The sequence below is a fragment of the Zalophus californianus genome, chromosome 17 (genome assembly GCF_009762305.2).
Source record: "Zalophus californianus isolate mZalCal1 chromosome 17, mZalCal1.pri.v2, whole genome shotgun sequence".
NCBI lineage: Eukaryota > Metazoa > Chordata > Mammalia > Carnivora > Otariidae > Zalophus > Zalophus californianus.
In genome coordinates, this window is record NC_045611.1 from 36,827,323 (window position 1) to 36,846,636 (window position 19,314).

At 37.9% G+C, this 19,314-nt stretch overlaps 1 protein-coding gene across 1 annotated transcript in view; it reads left to right on the forward strand.

The window, feature by feature from the left end:
- The window catches only part of SHCBP1 (SHC binding and spindle associated 1), a 29,726-nt gene extending 14,335 nt beyond the window's left edge, over window positions 1–15,391 (forward strand). Inside the window, exons 7-13 of the mRNA XM_027618961.1 lie at window positions 8–176; window positions 472–592; window positions 4,392–4,523; window positions 5,164–5,282; window positions 11,831–11,917; window positions 12,295–12,436; window positions 14,207–15,391. Of these exons, the coding sequence (XP_027474762.1) occupies window positions 8–176; window positions 472–592; window positions 4,392–4,523; window positions 5,164–5,282; window positions 11,831–11,917; window positions 12,295–12,436; window positions 14,207–14,532 (1,096 nt within the window). The 3' untranslated portion in view covers window positions 14,533–15,391. The remainder of the gene's footprint in view (window positions 1–7; window positions 177–471; window positions 593–4,391; window positions 4,524–5,163; window positions 5,283–11,830; window positions 11,918–12,294; window positions 12,437–14,206) is intronic.
- The last annotated feature ends 3,923 nt before the right edge of the window (window positions 15,392–19,314 follow it).

A 19,314-nucleotide genomic window follows, 5' to 3' on the forward strand; every position in this document is an offset into this window, starting at 1 on the left:
CTCTAAGATACGTGTTTGGTTATCAGAAGAATTCGAACATCCAAGCAAAGGGCATTCGTCTAAATGGTCAGAAGGTCATGCATGTGGTCTCCTCCACCATGATGACTGGTCTGCTGCGATCTCTGCTCAGGGACAGGCTTTGTCAGGAGCCTTGTAAGGAGGAAACAGAAATTCAGGTAAAAGGAGGTTTTTACCTCAGGTGGCTTTTTTTCTTCTGATTCACTCCGGTTTTCCTGAATCCTACAAAGCGTTTACAGGAGCTTACCAGAGTTGTTTTTTTGTGAAATGGGTAGTAGTGAGAGCCCTGCCTTTCATCAGCATTAGTAAATTACCAAGCACGTGTTGATCATGAGGAGATACTTGAGTATGCAGTTTTGGCTCCCTTTATAAAGTGAAGCAGGAGGGTACCTGGAGTGATATGTAGGTTGCCATTTTGGGGGTCTATATTTGCAATCTGTTGTTGTTTTCTAGTTCCATAGTGACCCGTTGTCTGCTATAAATGCCTGCTATGAAGGGGACACTGTGATTGTTTGTCCTGGCCATTACATGGTACATGGCACATTCGCCATTGCTGATTCCATTGAGCTGGAAGGTGAGTCTGGGATATCATGCAACCAAACTCTTGCATGATACGCTTAAGAAAACAGTAAGTCACTCATCTTGTTGAAGCTCTAAGAATATGATTTAATCCATTTGATTTCAAATGAGTTGCCTTAAAATATATTTTTTTATTGTTATGTTAATCACCATACATTACATCATTAGCTTTTGATGTAGTGTTCCATGATTCATTGTTTGTGCATAACACCCAGTGCTCCACGCAGAATGTGCCCTCTTTAATACCCATCACCAGTCTAACCCATCCCCCCACCCTCCTCCACTCTAGAACCCTCAGTTTGTTTTTCAGAATCCATCGTCTCTCATGGTTCGTCTCCCCCTCTGACTTACTCCCCTTCATTCTTCCCCTCCTGCTATCTTCTTTTTCTTTTTCTTAACATATATTACATTGTTTCAGAAGTACAGATCTGTGATTCAACAGTCTTGCACAATTCACAGCGCTCACCATAGCACATACCCTACCCACTGTCTATCACCCAGCCACCCCCTCCCTCCCACCCCCCACCACTCCAACAACATGCAGTTTGTTTCCTGAGATTAAGAATTCCTCATATCAGTGAGGTCATATGATACATGTCTTTCTCTGATTGACTTATTTCACTCAGCATAACACCCTCCAGTTCCATCCACGTTGTTGCAAATGGCAAGATCTTATTCCTTTTTATGAGTTGCCTTAAAATATTAAGAGTATTTAAAGTGTATTGGGGGGACACCTGGGTACCTCAGTCGGTTAAGCGGCTGCCTTCGGCTTGGGTCATGATCCGAGGGTCCTGGGATCGGGTGGCACATCGGGCTCCTTGCTCAGCAGGGAACCTGCTTCTCCCTCTCTCTCCCTCTGCTTGTGCTCTCTCTGTCAAATAAAATCTTTAAAAAAAAAAGTGTATGGGGGATTGACTCCATGTTTGAGCAACTTGAGGTATGATTCTTTGTATGTGTTGGGGAAAACAAGCACATAGAGAAAAAAAGACTATTAGGAAGAAGTATATTTTCTAGATTGTAGGTGGTTTATGAAGAGGAAATCTCATTTCTTTTTTTTTTAAAGATTTTACTTATTTATTTGAGAGAGAGAATGAGAAAGAGAGAGCACAAGAGGGGGGAGGGTCAGAGGGAGAAGCAGACTCCCCGCTGAACAGGGAGCCCGATGCGGGACTCGATCCCGGGACTCCAGGATCATGACCTGAGCCGAAGGCAGTCGCTCAACCAACTGAGCCCACCCAGGCGCCCGAGGAAATCTCATTTCTAGAATAATTTTTCCTACCAATATTTTTTTAGAGTTTAGTATTTTTTATTTCTTGCTTACTCTTATTTCTTATGTTATGGATATGTTGATGCATGTTTTTTTGTTTTTTGTTTTTAAATTTAACATATTTTTGCATAGGTATAGGTCCAACTTGAAAGTGGACCAAAATCTTTTGTCTTATTAATTCTTTATTTTTTATTTTAAATTATTTTTAATTTTCTTTTTAAGAGATTTTATTTATTTATTTATTTATTTGAGAGAGAATGAGAGCACGATCAAGGGGTGGGGGTCAGAGGGGGAAGCAGACTCTACTGAGCAGGGACTCAATCCCAGAACTCCGGGATCATGACCTGAGCTGAAGGCAGATGCCCAACGGACTTAGCCACCCAGGCACCCTTATTAATTATTTAAAAGCTTGCTGAGGGGCTTTTAAAGGTGGCTCAGTTAGTTGAGTGTCTGACTCTTGGTTTTGGCCCAGGTCATGATCTCAGGGTCTTGGGATCAAACCCAGCTATGGGCTTCACGCTCTGTGGGGAGTCTGCTTCTCTCCCTCTCCCTCTGCCCTTCTCCAACTCATGCTCTTGCGTGCTCTCTCTCTAGAGAAAAAAATAAATAAAAGCTTGCTGAATGTCAAATTGTACACTTCGTATTGTAACCAAAGTGTACTTTTGAGAACATTTATGTTGAAAGATTCTATTAAAAATAACTTTTTAGCAGTCATAATCTTATTGTACATTTAGAGTGATTCCTAAATTTAGGTTACTTTACAATTGTTCATCTTGGTCCTGTGTATTTCTATAACATGTCAAATTTAGATGCACCTGTTCAACTATTTACCAAAAGAGCTTCAAGTTAGCAATAAAGCTTGTAATGCAAAAAATTGTTTATCATTTTGGGACTTGTGCAGCTGTTCACAAACTGCTTAAGCTATGTTCTTTATCTTGTCAAAACTTCTTAATGGAAGCAAGGCTGGGAGTTTAATTTCCTGCTGTTCACTAGTACATCACCTCACCCCCTTTTTTGTTTATGTAATTTTTGTTCTTTCTCCTCTCCAATATTTGATATATGATAGATGTGTGTGTATAAATAACACATCTGCAGGATAAATCACTGCAATAAAAACACTTTACTTTTTGGCCTAGTGAAAATAGCATTGATACTATAGATTGTATGGTGGATAAGAGTTCTTCCTAGATTGGTAAGGATATTAATAATGAAATTGCCAAAGTGTAATAAATAACCATATAGAATTCTGATACTTAAGTGTAAAGATAACTAGATTTACTGACAGAAGGCATTTCTGAGAATTTGGGAAATCCTATGGTATCTCTAATGTGAATTTATGGAGTACTTGTTCATGAGTAAGATTAAAGGGTATCTGATATCTTTTCTGATCTATAGCTAACACTTATCACAGGAGGTATATAATTGAGTACCTACTGTGTGTAGGGTGTTAACAGTACTTGTGGTAGGGTTTTTCTTTCTTGTTTAGAACATATATTCACTTAAGTGATGGTTTTATGTTTTAAACTACTAAGAATATGTAGCTTGTTTATGCAGTAATCTGTTTTTTTCTCAATATGACATTTGATTTTTTATTTTTTTGATGATAAAAAATAATGGTTATTATAGAAAATGTTCCAACTACAGGCAGACACAAAAAGAATCAGGGAAAAAAAATACTTATAATCCAGTCATCCAGAGTCCACCACTGGCAGCATTCCTGAGTATGGAATCCTCTTGCATTCTCCTTCACTGCCCCTGAAAGCTTGTCTGTGTCCTTTGAGTACAACTTCACTGGTTTTGCCTTTAATGTAGTGACTGCTTTCATTTACTCAAGCAAAGACTCATCTTAGACAACGAGAGGTATTTCTTACAGCTTTGTCTGTATGCTTTTGTTTTATGATAAGTCAGGCAACTTCTCTAGTTTTCTGATAGTCCAGTTTTTTGTATGCCTGTTCAGAGGTCTGGCCTATATTATTAGTTTGGGATTTGTAGAGATCCAATGTTTTTTATTGGTTCACAAGGTAGACCTATTTTTTCAATAATTAAAATGGTTTTAAGTCAGTTTGTCACATTCTAAGTCAGTCTAAGAGAATACTAAAATCAGAAAATCTTGAGAAATACTTAGGTTTTTTAAACCTAATTTATATTAGAATAATAGAATTTAGAGTTGGGAAAAAACCTGTAAGGGTTAAATGCTTTAAAGCTTTTTGAACCAGCTGTATTTAGGGTTATTTATTTTTATATAGCAGTTTTATAAGCAAATTTACTGCTGAGTTAGTCTGAGATGGTTGATAGGGTAGTCTTCCTGATATGGGGGCAAACTGAGGAATTGTTATTATTAAAAGTTGTATACCCTGGTTTAAATTAAACAAGATATCTGGGGAGATAATTAGATTTTATTTAAATGCAAGTTGGTTGACTGGTCTCATATCATTTGGAGCCATTGAAATAGAGAAATCAATTGTAGCAATTTTATGTTTAGACATTTCCCCTCACCCATCTTAAATGCTCTTGTTCTTCTCCTTAGGATATGGTCTACCAGATGATATTGTGATAGAAAAGATGGGCAAAGGAGATACTTTTGTGGATTGTACAGGTGTGAATATTAAAATCTCAGGAATAAAATTTATTCAGCATGATGCTGTAGAAGGAATCTTGAGTAAGTATCTGAATATTTCCTGTATTATTTTGTTTCAGGTTTTAAAAGAAAACTTTACTTTTCCTGGAAGATGCAATTTAATAAACCACTTTTGAGTATATGGAAGGCTGATTATTTATGTATATGACATGATGACTTAGGAAGCTTACTCTGAAAAATAGTTCAGTCTATTCTTGAAAATTTGTTAGTTTAATATTGGTTTCCTTGTGATCATTTTTTTTCTTTTAAACATTCCAATATTGTGGTCTGTGTTCTTTGTATTTGACTTAGCCCTAGACTCAATGCAGCTCTATTCACATTGTGCTGGTATTGGTTTTCTAGAATCTGTATTCCCCTTTCTTAAATTGGGTCTCCTTTTTTTCTCCCTTCCAAGATACTCATGAAAGTTACTTTCTGATACTTTTTTGGTAATGACAAGTGCTTTTTAACCCGATTTTGCATTTCTGAGATCAATTCATTTGTTTTTAAGAATGCTGCTTTTAGATTTTAGTCATTATTTTGTATACTATGAATTTGTAATTCCAGTAACAAAGTTTAAATGGTAGCTAGAGAAATATTTAGACCACCTAATGTCAGCTCTAGACCATTTCTAATATTGGAAAACACACAAAAAGCATTTGATTGCATGTTTTCATCCTAGTCATTCACCGTGGTAAGACCACATTGGAAAACTGTGTGCTGCAGTGTGAAACTACAGGAGTCACAGTGCGAACATCAGCAGAATTTTTAATGAAGAACTCGGATTTATATGGTGCCAAGGTAGGAAAATCTCTTATCCTTTGGGGAAGTAGTTTAGGTTTAAGTTCTAAATACATAAACAAAGTGTGGGGCCAACATGTAAATGCAGACTCCTGTTCTCTTTCTTCAAAGCAGGTCAGGCACTTTTATGTACTAAGTCAGGCAGATTTCAGTTGTATAAGGAAGAAAAATAAGAAATCTCAGTTTCTCTGTGATAACTTTGAGAAATTTAGACCCTTCACATTTCTTAACTTTATAAATGATTTTGTAGCAATTGAAGCTCAGTTGCTTTTGTTTTTTAATTAGATTTTTTTATTTTGAGAGAATTGCTGAGATAATATGTTGTTGTAAGAAGTAATACAGAGAGATCCTATATGTGTATTCTGTACTAGTTTCCCCCAGTTGTAACATCTTGCAAAACTGTAGTACAATAGCAAAACAGGATAACGTCCACTCAGTCAAGTTGAGTATTTCCATCATTCCAAGGATCTTGCATATTGCCTTTTGATAGTGACATCCACTTGCTTCTCCTTCAGACTTTTTAAATCACTCTCTTCTCCATTTCTGTTATTTCACTATTTCAAGAATGTTATGTAAATGTAAATCATCATAACCTTTTGGGATTGGCTTTTTTCACTCAGCACAGTTTTCTGGAGCTTCATCCAAGTTGTGGGTACCAAACGTTTGTTCTTTTTTATTGCAGAATAGTATTCCAGCATATGGTTGTTGCACAGTTTGTTTAACTGTTCACCTGTTGAAGGATATCTGGATTGTTTCCAGGTTTTGGCTATTGTAAATCAAGCTGCAACAAACATTTGTGCACAGGTTACTATGTGAACAGTTTTCATTTCTCTGGAGTAAATGCCCAGGAGTGCAGTTGTAGGTCACATGGTAGCTGCATGTTTACCCTTTTTAAAGACATGGCCAAACTTTTCCAGAGTAGTTCTATCATTTTACATTCCCATCAATGATGTTTGAATGATAGTTTCTCTGTATCCTCACCAGCATTTGGTATTTTTACTGTTTAATTTTAGCCATTCTGATAGGTGTATGGTTTTAATTTGCATTTACCTAGTGGTTAGTGATGTGGAACATTTTTTCATATGCTTACTTGCCATCCTTCTCTTTTTTTAAAAATTTTTTTATTGTTATGTTAATAACCATACATTACATCATTAGTTTTTGATGTAGTGTTCCATGATTCATTGTTTGTGCATAACACCCAGTGCTGCACGCAGAATATGCCCTCTTTAATACCCATCACCAGGCTAACCCATCCCCCCACCCCCCTTCCCTCTAGAACCCTCATTTAGTTTTTCAGAGTCCATCGTCTCTCATGGTTCGTCTCCCCCTCCGACTTACTCCCCTTCATTCTTCCCCTCCTGCTATCTTCTTCTTCTTCTTTTGTTCTTAACATATATTGCATTATTTGTTTCAGAAGTACAGATCTGTGATTCAACAGTCTTGCACAATTCACAGCGCTCACCATAGCACATACCCTCCCCAATGTCTATCACCCAGCCACCCCATCCCTCCCACGCCCCACCACTCCAGCAACCCTCAGTTTGTTTTCTGAGATTAAGAATTCCTCATATCAGTGAGGTCATATGATACATGTCTTTCTCTGATTGACTTATTTCACTCAGCATAACACCCTCCAGTTCCATCCACGTTGTTGCAAATGGCAAGATCTCATTCCTTTTGATGTTGCCATCCTTCTCTTCAGTGAAATGTCTATTTGTGACTTCTGCACATCTTCTAATTAGATTATTCTTTTTTACTGTAGAGTTTTGAGAGTTCTTTTTATATTCTAGATACTAGTCCTCTGGTGGGTATTTTGTTTTGCAGATTTTTTTTTTTTTTTTTTTGAGAGAGAACATGCGCACATGTCTGCGAGCAGGCGGGGAGGGAAGGGCAGAGAGAGAAGGAGAGAGAGAATCCCAAGTCCAGCCATGGCACCATGTCCAGCTCAGAGCCCTACCTGGGGCTTGAACCCATGACCCGGAAATCATGACCCGAGTCAAAATCAAGAGTTGGATGCTCAACCGACTGAGCCACCCAGGTGCCCCTGCAGATTTTTATGCTAGTCTATAGCTTATCTTTTCATTTTCTTCACACAGGCTTTTATAGAACAAAGCTTTAAATTTTGATGAAGCACAATTTATTGATTTTTCCTGGTATGGGTAGTGCTTTTGGTGTTAAGTGTAAGAACTCTTTGCCCAGCCTTAGATCGCAAAGATTTTCTCTTATTTTTTTTTCCTAAAAATTTTATGGTTTACATTTTACACTTAAGATCATGATCTATTTTTGAGTAAATTTTGGTGTAAATGTGAGTTTTGGGTTAAGGTTTATTTATTTGTCCATAGATGTTCAATTGTAACCACATCATCTCTTGAAAAGCCTGTCCTTCCAATAAATTGGTTTTGCACCTTTGTCAAAAATCATCTGGGAAATTTGTGTGGGCCCATTTCTGGGTTCTCTATTCCGTTCCACTGATCTGTGTAGCTATCCCTCCACCATAACCTGCTACTGTAAAGTCTTAAAATCTGATAGAGTGATTCCTCCCACTCTATTTGTGTTTTCTAAAATTGCTTCAGCTATTCTAGTTCCTTTGCCTTTCAATAAACGTTTTAGAAAAATATTGTCTCTATCTATAAAAAATCTAGCTGAGATTGTGATATGAATTCTAGTAAACCTGTATATCAATTTGGGGAGGATGGACATCTTTTTTATGTTGAATCTTCCAATGTTGTGAACACTGTGTCTCTCCCATTTGTTTACATCTTTGATTTCTTTCATCAGCATTTCTATAATTTTCAGTATACAAGTCTTGTATGTGTTTTGTTAGATTTGTATGTAAATCATTTTTTTAAGTGATTATAAGTCATCTTGTGTTATTAATTTCAATTCCATGTGTTCATTTCTACTATATAGAAACATAATCGACTTTTGTCTTATATCATGTGACCTTCCTGACTTTTCTTAGTTCTAGGAGTGTTGTAGATTCCTTGGGATTTTCTATGTAGACAATCATGTCATCTGCAAATAGGGACAGTTTTATTTCTTCCTTTCTGATCTGTATGGTTTTGTTTCCTTTTTTTGCTTTATGGCACTGACTAGAACTTGTAGCACTGTGTTGAATAAGAGTGGTCAGAGTGGACATCTTTACCTTGTTCTTGATATTAGGGAGAATGTGTCAGTATTATACCATTAAGTACAAGGGTAAGTAGGCTTTTTGTAGATATTCTTTTTTTTTTTTTTTAAGATTTTATTCATTTGAGAGAGAGAGAGAGAGAGACAGAGGACAATCCGTGGGAAAGGCAGAAGGAGAGGGAGAAGCAGGCTCCCCGCTGAGCCGGGAGCCCGACATAGGGCTCTATCCCAGGACTCTCAGATCATGACCTGAGCCAAAGCAGACACTTAACCGACTGAGCCACCCAGGTGCCCCGTGGATATTTTTTATCAAGTTGAAGAAGTTCTCTATTTCTGTTTTGTGAGAATTTTTATAATGAATGTGTGTTGACATTTGTCAGATGTTTTTTCTACATCATTTCATATGATTACATGATTTTTCTTTTTGGACAAAAGAAATGGTGGATTACATTGTTTTTTCAAATTTTGAACCAGTTTTGCATCCCTAGAATAAACAATTTAGTCATAGTGTATATTTTTTTATATATTGCTGTGTTATATTTGCTAATATTTTGTGAGGAGTTTTTACATCTGTATTCATGAGGGATATTGAAGTTTTCTTTATTTGCACTGTCTTTGTCAAGTTTTGGTATCAGGATATTAGCTTCATAAAACAAATTTAGAAGTGTTCCCTTCCCTAGCTTGCATTAATTCTTTAAATGTTTAGTAGGTTTTTCCAGTGAAACCATCTGGACCTGAAGATTTCTTTTTTGGCAGGTTTAAAATTATGAATTCAATTTCCTAAATAGTTATAGGGCTGTTCAAATGACCTATTTCGCATGAGGTGAGTTAACAGATATGCTCAGAGGTTACAGAGCTCCTGTGAGTGGGCACCAGGTTGGTGGTGAAGGGCTTTCCTGTTTGTTGGCAGTGGCAGCATGGCTTCTGGTGTTACGGGTGTTATATGCACCACCTCCCACCCAGCCTCTTAGGCCTCACACCAGCCTGGGGAGGCAGGTGACATCTCTTCTGCTAAATTGTCAAGTTTACATGTTTTGAGTTCTTTGTAGTATTCCTTTAATGTTTGGATGTCTGTAGGGTCAATGCTGCTGTCTCATTTCATTCTTGATATTGGTAGTTTGTTATAGTCCCACAGGTCCCTGAGGCTCTATTCACTTTTCTTTTTCAGTGCATTTTCTCTCTGTTGTTCAGATTGGGTAATTTCTGTTGTTCTGTCTTCCCAGTTCGCTGAATCTTTGCTTTGTCTTTTCCTTTTTGCTGGTGAGCCCATCCACGGAGCTTTTTGTTATTTTTGAGTTCTGAAATTTCCATTTAGTCCTTTATATCTTCTGTTTCTTTGCTGAGACTTTCTATTTCTGTATGTGCCTTTCATTTTTCATTTCTTTTTTTAAAGATTTTATTTATTTGAGAGAGAGAGAAACAGCATGAGAGGGGAGAGGGTCAGAGGGAGAAGCAGGCTCCCTGCTGAGCTGGGAGCCCGATGTGGGACTCGATCCCAGGACTCCGGGATCATGACTTGAGCCGAAGGCAGTCGCTTAACCAACTGAGCCACCCAGGCACCCCTCATTTTTCATTTAAGTATGTTCATAATTGCTTATTAAAGCATTTTTAGCATGGCTGCTTTAAAATCATCGTCAGCTAATTCTAACATCTCTGGACATCTTGGTTTTGGCATCTATTGACCATCTTATTCAGTTTGACATCTTCCTTGCTCTTGGTATGGCAAGTGATTTTCAACTAAAACCTGGGTATCTTGTACTGTATTATGAGAGCCTGGATCTTCTCTTTTAGTGACACCACTGCAGGAAGGGATGGGGTGGAGGCCACTGCCTTGTTACTGCCAGGTGGAGGGTCATAGAAGTCCAGGTTCCCCATTTAGCCTCCACTGATACCCGGTTTGAATGGGGGAGGTGTTACTGCTGAGAGGGGTTGGAAATTCTGGTTTCTCACATGGTGTCCACTGACACTGAGGCCCACAGCAGTGGCCTTGTTACCACTGGGCAATGGTGAAAGTCCAGACTTTCTACCAGGCCTGCTCTGATACCACTCTAGTGGGGAGGGGGAGTGGCCCTTTGTTACTGTCCGGTGGGAGTGTGTAGTCTCCACTGATGCTGCTAGGGCCTTGTTATTGGCTGGTGGGTATGCACATCCTGGCTTCTTGATTGGCCTTCTCTGACACCACACCATGGGGAGAGTTGGGGTGCCTGGTAACAGCCTTGAGAAGGTGGAAGTCTATTCTCTCTTGGCATTTGCCAGCATGCATGGGGATGGGCCACTGTTTTTATCTTTGGTGTTTGGCTGGCATGGAGCTATAATTGTCTGAAAGTTTTCTGTCTGTCTGGGCTGCCTGGTCCTTTGGCTAGAGAGAACAGGCTTCTCAGGAGGCTTTTCTGGTCTGTGTCTGGTGTTTATGGATTGCCAGCTTCTTCAGCCTCAAGTCTGGGGAAGAAAGCCCACTTAGCAGATCTTTTACCTAACAGAGAGTTAGACTGGTGTGTGGTGGGCCATGTGGGCATATATGTTCTTGTATCCCCAAAGGGGGAATTAATAATAAATGTTTTCTCATGGCATATATTACTCTTAGAAAAACAACTCAATATATATGCAGTAGATGTGTTATAAATGGCTAATAGCAGCTCTTCTTCATGTGTGATATTGTGTATGAAATTATTCCAAAAAGTGATTTCTTAAATAACTATAAAGGTTTGAGTAAATTATTTTTACTTCCCAAAGTGCTTAGTATAACTTCAGGAAATAAATTATTCCTGTTACTATTACTTCTTAATTGGTACCCTGTGGTCCCAAGGGACAGTGTGAAAGAATTGGGCCATGCATGGATCTTTCTGGTTACTTTGTATAAATGAAACACTTGAATTGGCTGCTAATTTTAACATGTGTGTAGTAGTGGAGGCCATTAATTATTTAGCTCATAGAAGTGATTTTAAGTTACATTGGGATGTTTTAAAACTGATGTGTTTTTAAAAATATTGGGTCTTTTTTCTATCCTTATGTTACAATATTTCAATAGACTCATACTGTTCTCCAACTACTTGACTATCTGAGAGAGGATGTTCATTTTAAATAAGTGCAAAAACAAATAATTTGTTCTTTTTCTTTGGCAGAATCAGAAAACTGACTTGCCCAGAATGAAAGGGAGTGGGACAGTAATCAGGTGTTGATAATCTTAGCCAGTGTTTTGTGTGTGTATCTGTGTATGGTTTTGAAAGTGATAAATGATAGACAACTTGCTGGAAATGGAGCAAATGGAAATGTTGATTAGAAATACCTGATAAAACTTTCTGTAAAACACTTTATATTTGCACTGTATTAAGGTTTAAGAAGTGATTGTAATAAACCTTCTCTTGTAGTCCTGCTTTTAAAAAACTGATTGTGATACCTTAAAATGTAACTTGTAGGGTGCTGGTATAGAAATATATCCTGGGAGTAAGTGTACCTTAAGTGACAATGAAATCCATCACTGCAAGGAAGGGATACTCATTAAGGTGAGTGCACCTGCTAAAATACCCTCTTTCTGAAGGTTAGTTAGAATGGTTTCATCTAAGAAATAGTTATGTTTCCTTAAATTCCCATGTTGAGTTCTATTGTTTTCTGGTTTTGAAAAGCACAAACAGTATATACATCTTAATAATGCTCTTGATACTAGTAGCTGGTGATTGAGGGTCTTTTGTGAGAATACTTTGCTGTCTGTAGATCTGCAGAAATGACAGAGGAATGCTGTGTCACTCAGACTGTGTTACCACTTATTAATAAGCGTAGCTTTCTCCTTTATTTTTAGAATAGCCTGAAAAAAGTGAGATTTTTAAAATCAGGCTGTGTTGAATATGACAGTTCCTTAAAACATTTGTTTTCAATGTAACAGGACTTCTTAGATGAGCATTATGACATTCCCAAAATATCCATGATGAATAATGTCATACATAATAATGAAGGTTATGGTGTTGTCTTGGTGAAACCTACAATCTTCTCTGACCTGCAGGAAAATGTCCAAGATGAAATTGAAGGTATGCTATATTTAGTGATTTTTTAAAATAAAAATCAGATTGGGCGCCTGGGTGGCTCAGTCGTTAAATGTCTGCCTTCAGCTCAGGTCGTGATCACAGGGTCCTGGGATCGAGCTCCGCGTCAGGCTCTCTGCTCAGTGGGAAGCCTGCTTCTCCCTCTCCCACTACCCCCTGCTCGTGTTCCCTCTCTCACTGTCTCTCTCTGTCAAATAAATAAATAAAAATAAAAACCAGATCTAGTTTGCTTTGTTTCAGCATTAAACTTTGATTAAGGATCTGAGTCTTCCTCTCCTCCTTAACAAAGATCACTGGCATATGCTTGGACATGGAGGTAGAGAAGCTTGGGAAAGACTCTCAGGGTGAAAGAAACTTTCAAGGTCAACTAGTTCACCTATTCATTCAAAACCTTGGTGTGTGGTTTCTTTGGTCCCACAGTTCCCTTCATAACATGCTTGGCTTTCTGTACGTTTATAGAATAAAGCTGGGCCTATAATAGCAGTGGTAGGCCCCACTGGCATTTGTTAAAGATGGAGGCAGAGAAGTGTTGCGTGTCCCAGCTTGAGGGCTGCACTTCCTGGAGGGAATCGTGGCGTTTATCTCTATTTTTTATTGGCAGAAGTAATGCCTCCCTGTCAACTGTTTTTCTTGGCAGCAAAGCTGAGCTCATTCAGTAGGAAATTCATGACTTTCAAGCCATGACCCAGATTACTATGAAATCTCAGTCCGAGGGATTAAGCATTGGCATGGGTGAGGAAAGTAGTCCTCATCAGCCTTCAGGACCCACTCCAGTTCTCGGTGAGGTCTTTTTCTTCTCACAGTTCTGTAGGTCAGAAGTTCAGGTGGGCTTGGCTGCATTATGTACTTAGGGTCTCACAGGGTGAAATTAAGGTGAGTGGGTTTTTATCTGAGAGCTCTGGGGGGAAAATCTGCTTCTGAGCTCATTCGTATTGTTGGCAGAATCCATTTCCTTGAGGCCGTAGGCATGAGGTCTCCATTTTTTTGCTTGGGATTGGCTTGGGATTGTTCTCAGCTTCTAAAGGCCACTGTCAGGTCCTTGCCCCATAACCTCTCTATCTCAGCAACCTTCCTTAAGAGAACCTCCCTCAAGGCAAATTTTGCTTATGCTTCAAATCTCTCATGTTTTGAATTTCTTCATGCTTTCCTCTTCTTCATCTAGCCAGAGAAAACCCTGCTTTTAAAGAGTCCATATGATTAGGTTAGGGACACCTGAATTATCTTCTTAAAGTCAGCTGATTACATGCAGAAAATCCTTTTGCCATTTAACAATCATGAAAGTAACACTGGGGGTTGTGCATCATAGGAACCATCCAGAATTCTCCTCTATAAACACTCATAATGCTGGCATTAGCTGCTAGAATGGGAGTTCTTTTAGGAAGAGTGGCACTGTCTTATTAATCTTTGCATCTAGCTTCTAACACCACGCTTAGTAGGCAAATACCCTACCCACAAAAGGTCCGTGGAGTGAATGAGATTCTAGGATAACAAGAGTAAAGAATTCAAAATTGGTAATCCTTTATGAGGGTCAGAAAGCCTTGGTACAAAGAGTAAGACAGCTGCTCATTGAGATACTTAATTGCAAAGAATTTGCAGAATCCAGTCGGATGACAGCAGGAATCCTTGGCAGAAAACACTTGAAAGCTCTAATAGAATGTAGAAATATATAATATATATATATAACACATATATATGTATTTTTTTTGTTGTTGGGTTATTTTGTACATTTAACTTTGTTATAATTTGTTTCTCCAGAAAATAGAGCCCTTAAAATTCCAACGAGTGAGGAGGCAGGCACAGCGGAAAGGGTGGATCTAGAAGAGCTGATTCAGTGTGCAACTGGCAAAATGGAGCTTTATACAAGATCCAGCCTTTCTGAGCAAGTTGAAGGCAACTGTGAAATTGTAAATGAACTAGTTGCTGCCTCCACACAGAAGGGCCAGATGAAGAAGAAAAGGTTGAGTGAACTGGGGATCATACAAGCTGATGACAACTTAATGTCACAGGAGATGTTTGTTTCAATTGTGGGGAACCAGTTCAAGTGGAATGGGAAAGGGAGTTTTGGCACATTTCTTTTCTGACCACCATGATGTAAATAGATAGTAAAATATTGGATTTTGTACATGCTGCCCCGAGAATCACTGCTGCTATCATAGTTCGCTTCATGTCTGGATTTTATATTAGATAAATTTGATTGGGTTTGAGTGAAATGTACCTACATCTATTTCTATCTGCAAGTGTTGCACGTGAAACATTCCCTCTGTATAAGGAAGGTCATAAAAACATAAAATAGAAAATATTTAAAGATTTCTTATCTAGAAAGTCTTGCTTTCTCAAACACATCATTCTGTCATATTATTAAGCCTATCAGTAACTTTCTAGTGTAAATACACTTTAACCTAGCACTTCAAAGATGAGGAAAAAAGTCAGGGAATGCAAGGTGAGTGCTCAGAAATGCAATAGGTGTCAAATGTGCAGTGTTCTTCCACTTGTCTTTTTCTCCCAATTACAGCAAGTCTGATTTCCATGCTGTATTTGCATAATACTTGTCTTAAAAGCTTTTATGATTGGGAGGTTATCTGCATAATCAGACTTATTGAGAATCTGGGATGCATTTTTGTGTTGAACTATGTAATCATCAAAACAGTAATAGATAGCATGGCAGGTTTGAAACATATGAGATGTGTTATTCAGAGCCAATGCGTATGTAGAGCATTTTCACTGTTGCTGAATATGAATGATTAAAAAGAAGGTGTTTTTCTTTCACCATAACAGTATTCTGATCAAATTCAAATGTCTTACACACAGTGATTACTTTTACAATATATATCAGCTCTGTGTTCTTGAATATTGTATTGTAAAACACAGCTTTTAAAAATATTTATATTTTTAAAAAGTATATGTGACATTAATATGCTTATTAAAATTAAAATGATAAAATAATAAATTGAATGTTGTTATATTTTTCCAGACGCATTATGGGCCATCGTGCTGTGTAGCATATGTGGTCCTTTGGAACACACACAAAATTTTTTATCTTTTTAGTCTTTCAGAAGAAGTATTAAATTTTTTCTTCAGTGTGGTTGTTTATTTCTTAAATTTGCATACATTATTCTTATTTTTCAGATGCTACTAAATGTGGAAGAATTTATGTTGGGTATTTTGTTTGACCGTTGAAAGGCATTTTTCTTTTACTCTTTTTAAATCCTGTTGCAGAGGTAATGTCCATTGATTCTGCATCAACTTGAGCCAAATACTGATTTAAAAACCACTTATTCAACTTTTAAAAAAAATCAAATTGGTTTTCCAATCAAATTTCCATTTTATCTTGGAGTTTAGATTCCGTATATTGTAACTTGCTGGAGTGTCAAGAGAATGACAATAACAAGATAAGTAAAATTAATACCTTCTTTATTCTTTTTTATAGCATGATAGTTTTTAGATTTCATTTCTATCTTAGTTTAAGTCTAAACATATTAATTTTTATTCATGTGATAAGTTATTAGTGAGTAGGCCCTAATGCATTCTTATTTAAGTTATGTAGAGTACATTTTGCTTCAGTTGTGAAGAGTTAAACACTTTAGATGACTTAGTACAGGGGGTAGAGAGAGCTCTGGAAGGATGTGGATTTGACATTTGAGGTAAAAACATTGACATGGAAGAAGGACTATCCCCAGTGTTGATTGAATTACCATATGTCCTATCCTTGTGGGCTGCTCTGAGTGTAAGCTCGGGGTTTATGGCAGGTAGTAAAATTCTGTACCGAGTTTGAGTATTTGAGATTCTCTAGAAGTATCTCCTTTCATTTCTTATTCTCTTATGCCACAGATATGTACATGAATGTATTTTCATTCATTCAGCCAGAGGTCATTTATTCTCAAGTGTGGCCATCCCACTTTTCTAGGACTTCTGAAACTTCTAGTTGTAGGAGGTTGGAGAAATACCCACTTACCAGGTTTGGCTCTTCGGAGGGAGGTTGAGGAAACTTACCTATAGAACTTTGATGAGTCCCTAGGAGTAATCCCGCTTATGTTGCTTTGTAATTCAGTTTACTCTTTTTATTTCTATTACGTTCTAGGAAAAAAATTCCATAGGCTTCTATGGAAACTGATGATTAGGCCTTGATGCAAATTTTATATCTAGCATATAATTTTATAATATTTTATTCTATGACTTAAAAAATTACATATATGTACAAAATTTTTAAGTGTTTTTTTAAAGATTTTATTACTTGACAGAGGGCAAGAGAGCACAAGCAGGGGGAGGTGCAGAGGGAGAGGGAGAAGCAGACTCCCCGCTCAGCAGGGAGCCCAATACGGGGCTTGATCCTAGGACCCTGAGATCAAGACCCAAGCTGAAGGTGATGCTTAACTGACTGAGCCACCCAGGTGCCTCTATTTTTAAAGTCTTATATGTGTTAAAGTGAACATTCTCCTCTTTTCCCAGTTTTCACTATTAATAGAAAAATATATATCCTTTAAAAATAATAAAAAAGGCATAGTATATAATGCTCTGAAAATTACTTTTGCCGTTTTCTCTTAACACATAAAAATCTATGTACAGATACATCTCATTCTTTTTGTTGATTGTGTTAAACTCCATTGTCAGAATTCTTTCATTTATAAGTGATAGAAACCCAACTCAGGCTGATGAGGGTTGGTTGCTGGAAGTAGGAGGTCTGAAGACTAGAGCTGATTTTGGGCATGGTTGGGTGGTTCTATCCTTTAATTCTGCCTTTCCTGGTGTTGGCTTCATCCTCAGGTTGGCTTTTTCCATGTGGTGGCAAAAATGGCCATCAGTAGCCCATTTTTATGGACCCAGAAGGGAGAGAGACCTAATGTCTGGTTGGTTCTGCCAGTATCTGCTTGTCCTTTGACCAGTCACTAGAAACCTGAGGGATGGTGCCATCTGCTCTCATTGAGTCACATAATGAGGGGTCGAACTTCGTGATTGACTCATTCTCTAGGTGGTGAAAGAGCAGTTTCTAGAGGAAAAGGTTCTGTTTCTAGAAGCAGATGGAAGGGCTGCTTTGGAGGCAAAAACATAGATGTCTTGCCAGAGATGGATGAGGCATAACTTAACATATTCCCCTGTGTTGATGGGCTTTCAGGTTTTCAGTTTTTCATTATTACAAATAGACACATAAAAGGATGCAATGCAACACTTGTGACATCTCTAAGATTTTCTGTGGTTAAATTATTAGATGAAGGGACGCCTGGGTGGCTCAGTCAGTTAAGCATCTGCCTTCAGCTCGGGTCATGATCCCAGGGTCCTGGGATTGAGTCCTGCATCAGGTTCCTTGCTCAGCAGGGAACCTGCTTCTCCCTCTACCTGCTGCACCCCCTGCCTGTGCTCTCTCTCTGACAAATAAATAAAATCTTAAAAAAAATTACTGGATGAAGACTTTTTGGGTTGAGGGTTGTAGATTTATATTTTGATAACTATTGCCCAACTGTTCAGTAAGAAAACGAGCACTGGCTTATACTCTGCCCACAGTATGTGGGAGTGACAGTTTGCCATATTCTGATAGTACCAAATATTGTCAACTAAAAAAATATGCTTGGAGCACTGGGCTGGCTCAGTAGAGCATGCAACCCTTGATCTTGCGGTTGTTAAGTTCGAACCCCATTTTGGGTGTAGAGATTACTTAGAATCTTAAAAAAATTGCTTATCTCATGAGTGAAAAAATAATTTGGACTTGTTTATTTGATTACTATTTTATTTGATATTTTATCATTAACTATATTTTCATATATCTGTTTTTCAGAAAATTGCCTGTTATCTTTTGTCTATTGTTCTATTGGGTGGCTCAACTTTGTTATTAATAGGAGTTTTATATAGGGTGTTTCTTAATCCTTTATATTGCAAGCATGTATATATATACATACATATATAGTATGCATATTACATATAAGCATACTTACATAAAAGTGTATATGCTTATATGTAGTATACATGTATATATATATATAAAATAATCTCGAGCTATCTGAGCTTTGTTTATGATATTTTTTTCACTGAAATTTATTTATTTTTATTATGTTATGTTAATCACCATACAGTACATCATTAGTTTTTGATGTAGTGTTCCATGATTCATTGCATATAACACCCAGTGCTCCATGCAGAATGTGCCCTCTTTAATACCCATCACGAGGCTAACCCATCCTCCCACCCCCCTCCCCTCTAGAACCCTCAGTTTGTTTTTCAGAGTCCATAGTCTCTCATGGTTCGTCTCCCCTTCCGGTTTCCCCCCTTCATTCTTCCCTTCCTGTTATCTTCCTTTTTTTTTTTTAACATATAATGTATTATTTGCTTCAGAGGTACAGATCTATGATTCAACAGTCTTGCATACTTCACAGCACTCACCATAGCACATAGCCTCCCCAATGTCTATCACCCAGCCACCGCATCCCTCCCACCCCCCACCACTCCAGCAACCCTCAGTTTGTTTCCTGAGATTAAGAATTCCTCATATCAGTGAGATCATATGATACATGTCTTTCTCTGATTGACTTATTTCGCTCAGCATAATACCCTCCAGTTCCATCCACGTCGTTGCAAATGACAATTCTTTTTGATGGCTGCATAATATTCCATTGTATATATATACCACCTCTTCTTTATCCATTCATCTGTCAATGGACATCTTGGCTCTTTCCACAGTTTGGCTATTGTGGACATTGTGCACGTACCCCTTCAGATCCCTACATTTGTGTCTTTGGGTAAATACCCATTAGTGCAATTGCTGGGTAGTATGGTAGCTCTCTTTTCAACTTTTTGAGGAAAGAAGAAGTCAAACTCTCACTGTTTGCAGATGATATGATACTTTATGTGGAAAACCCAAAACACTCCACCCCAAT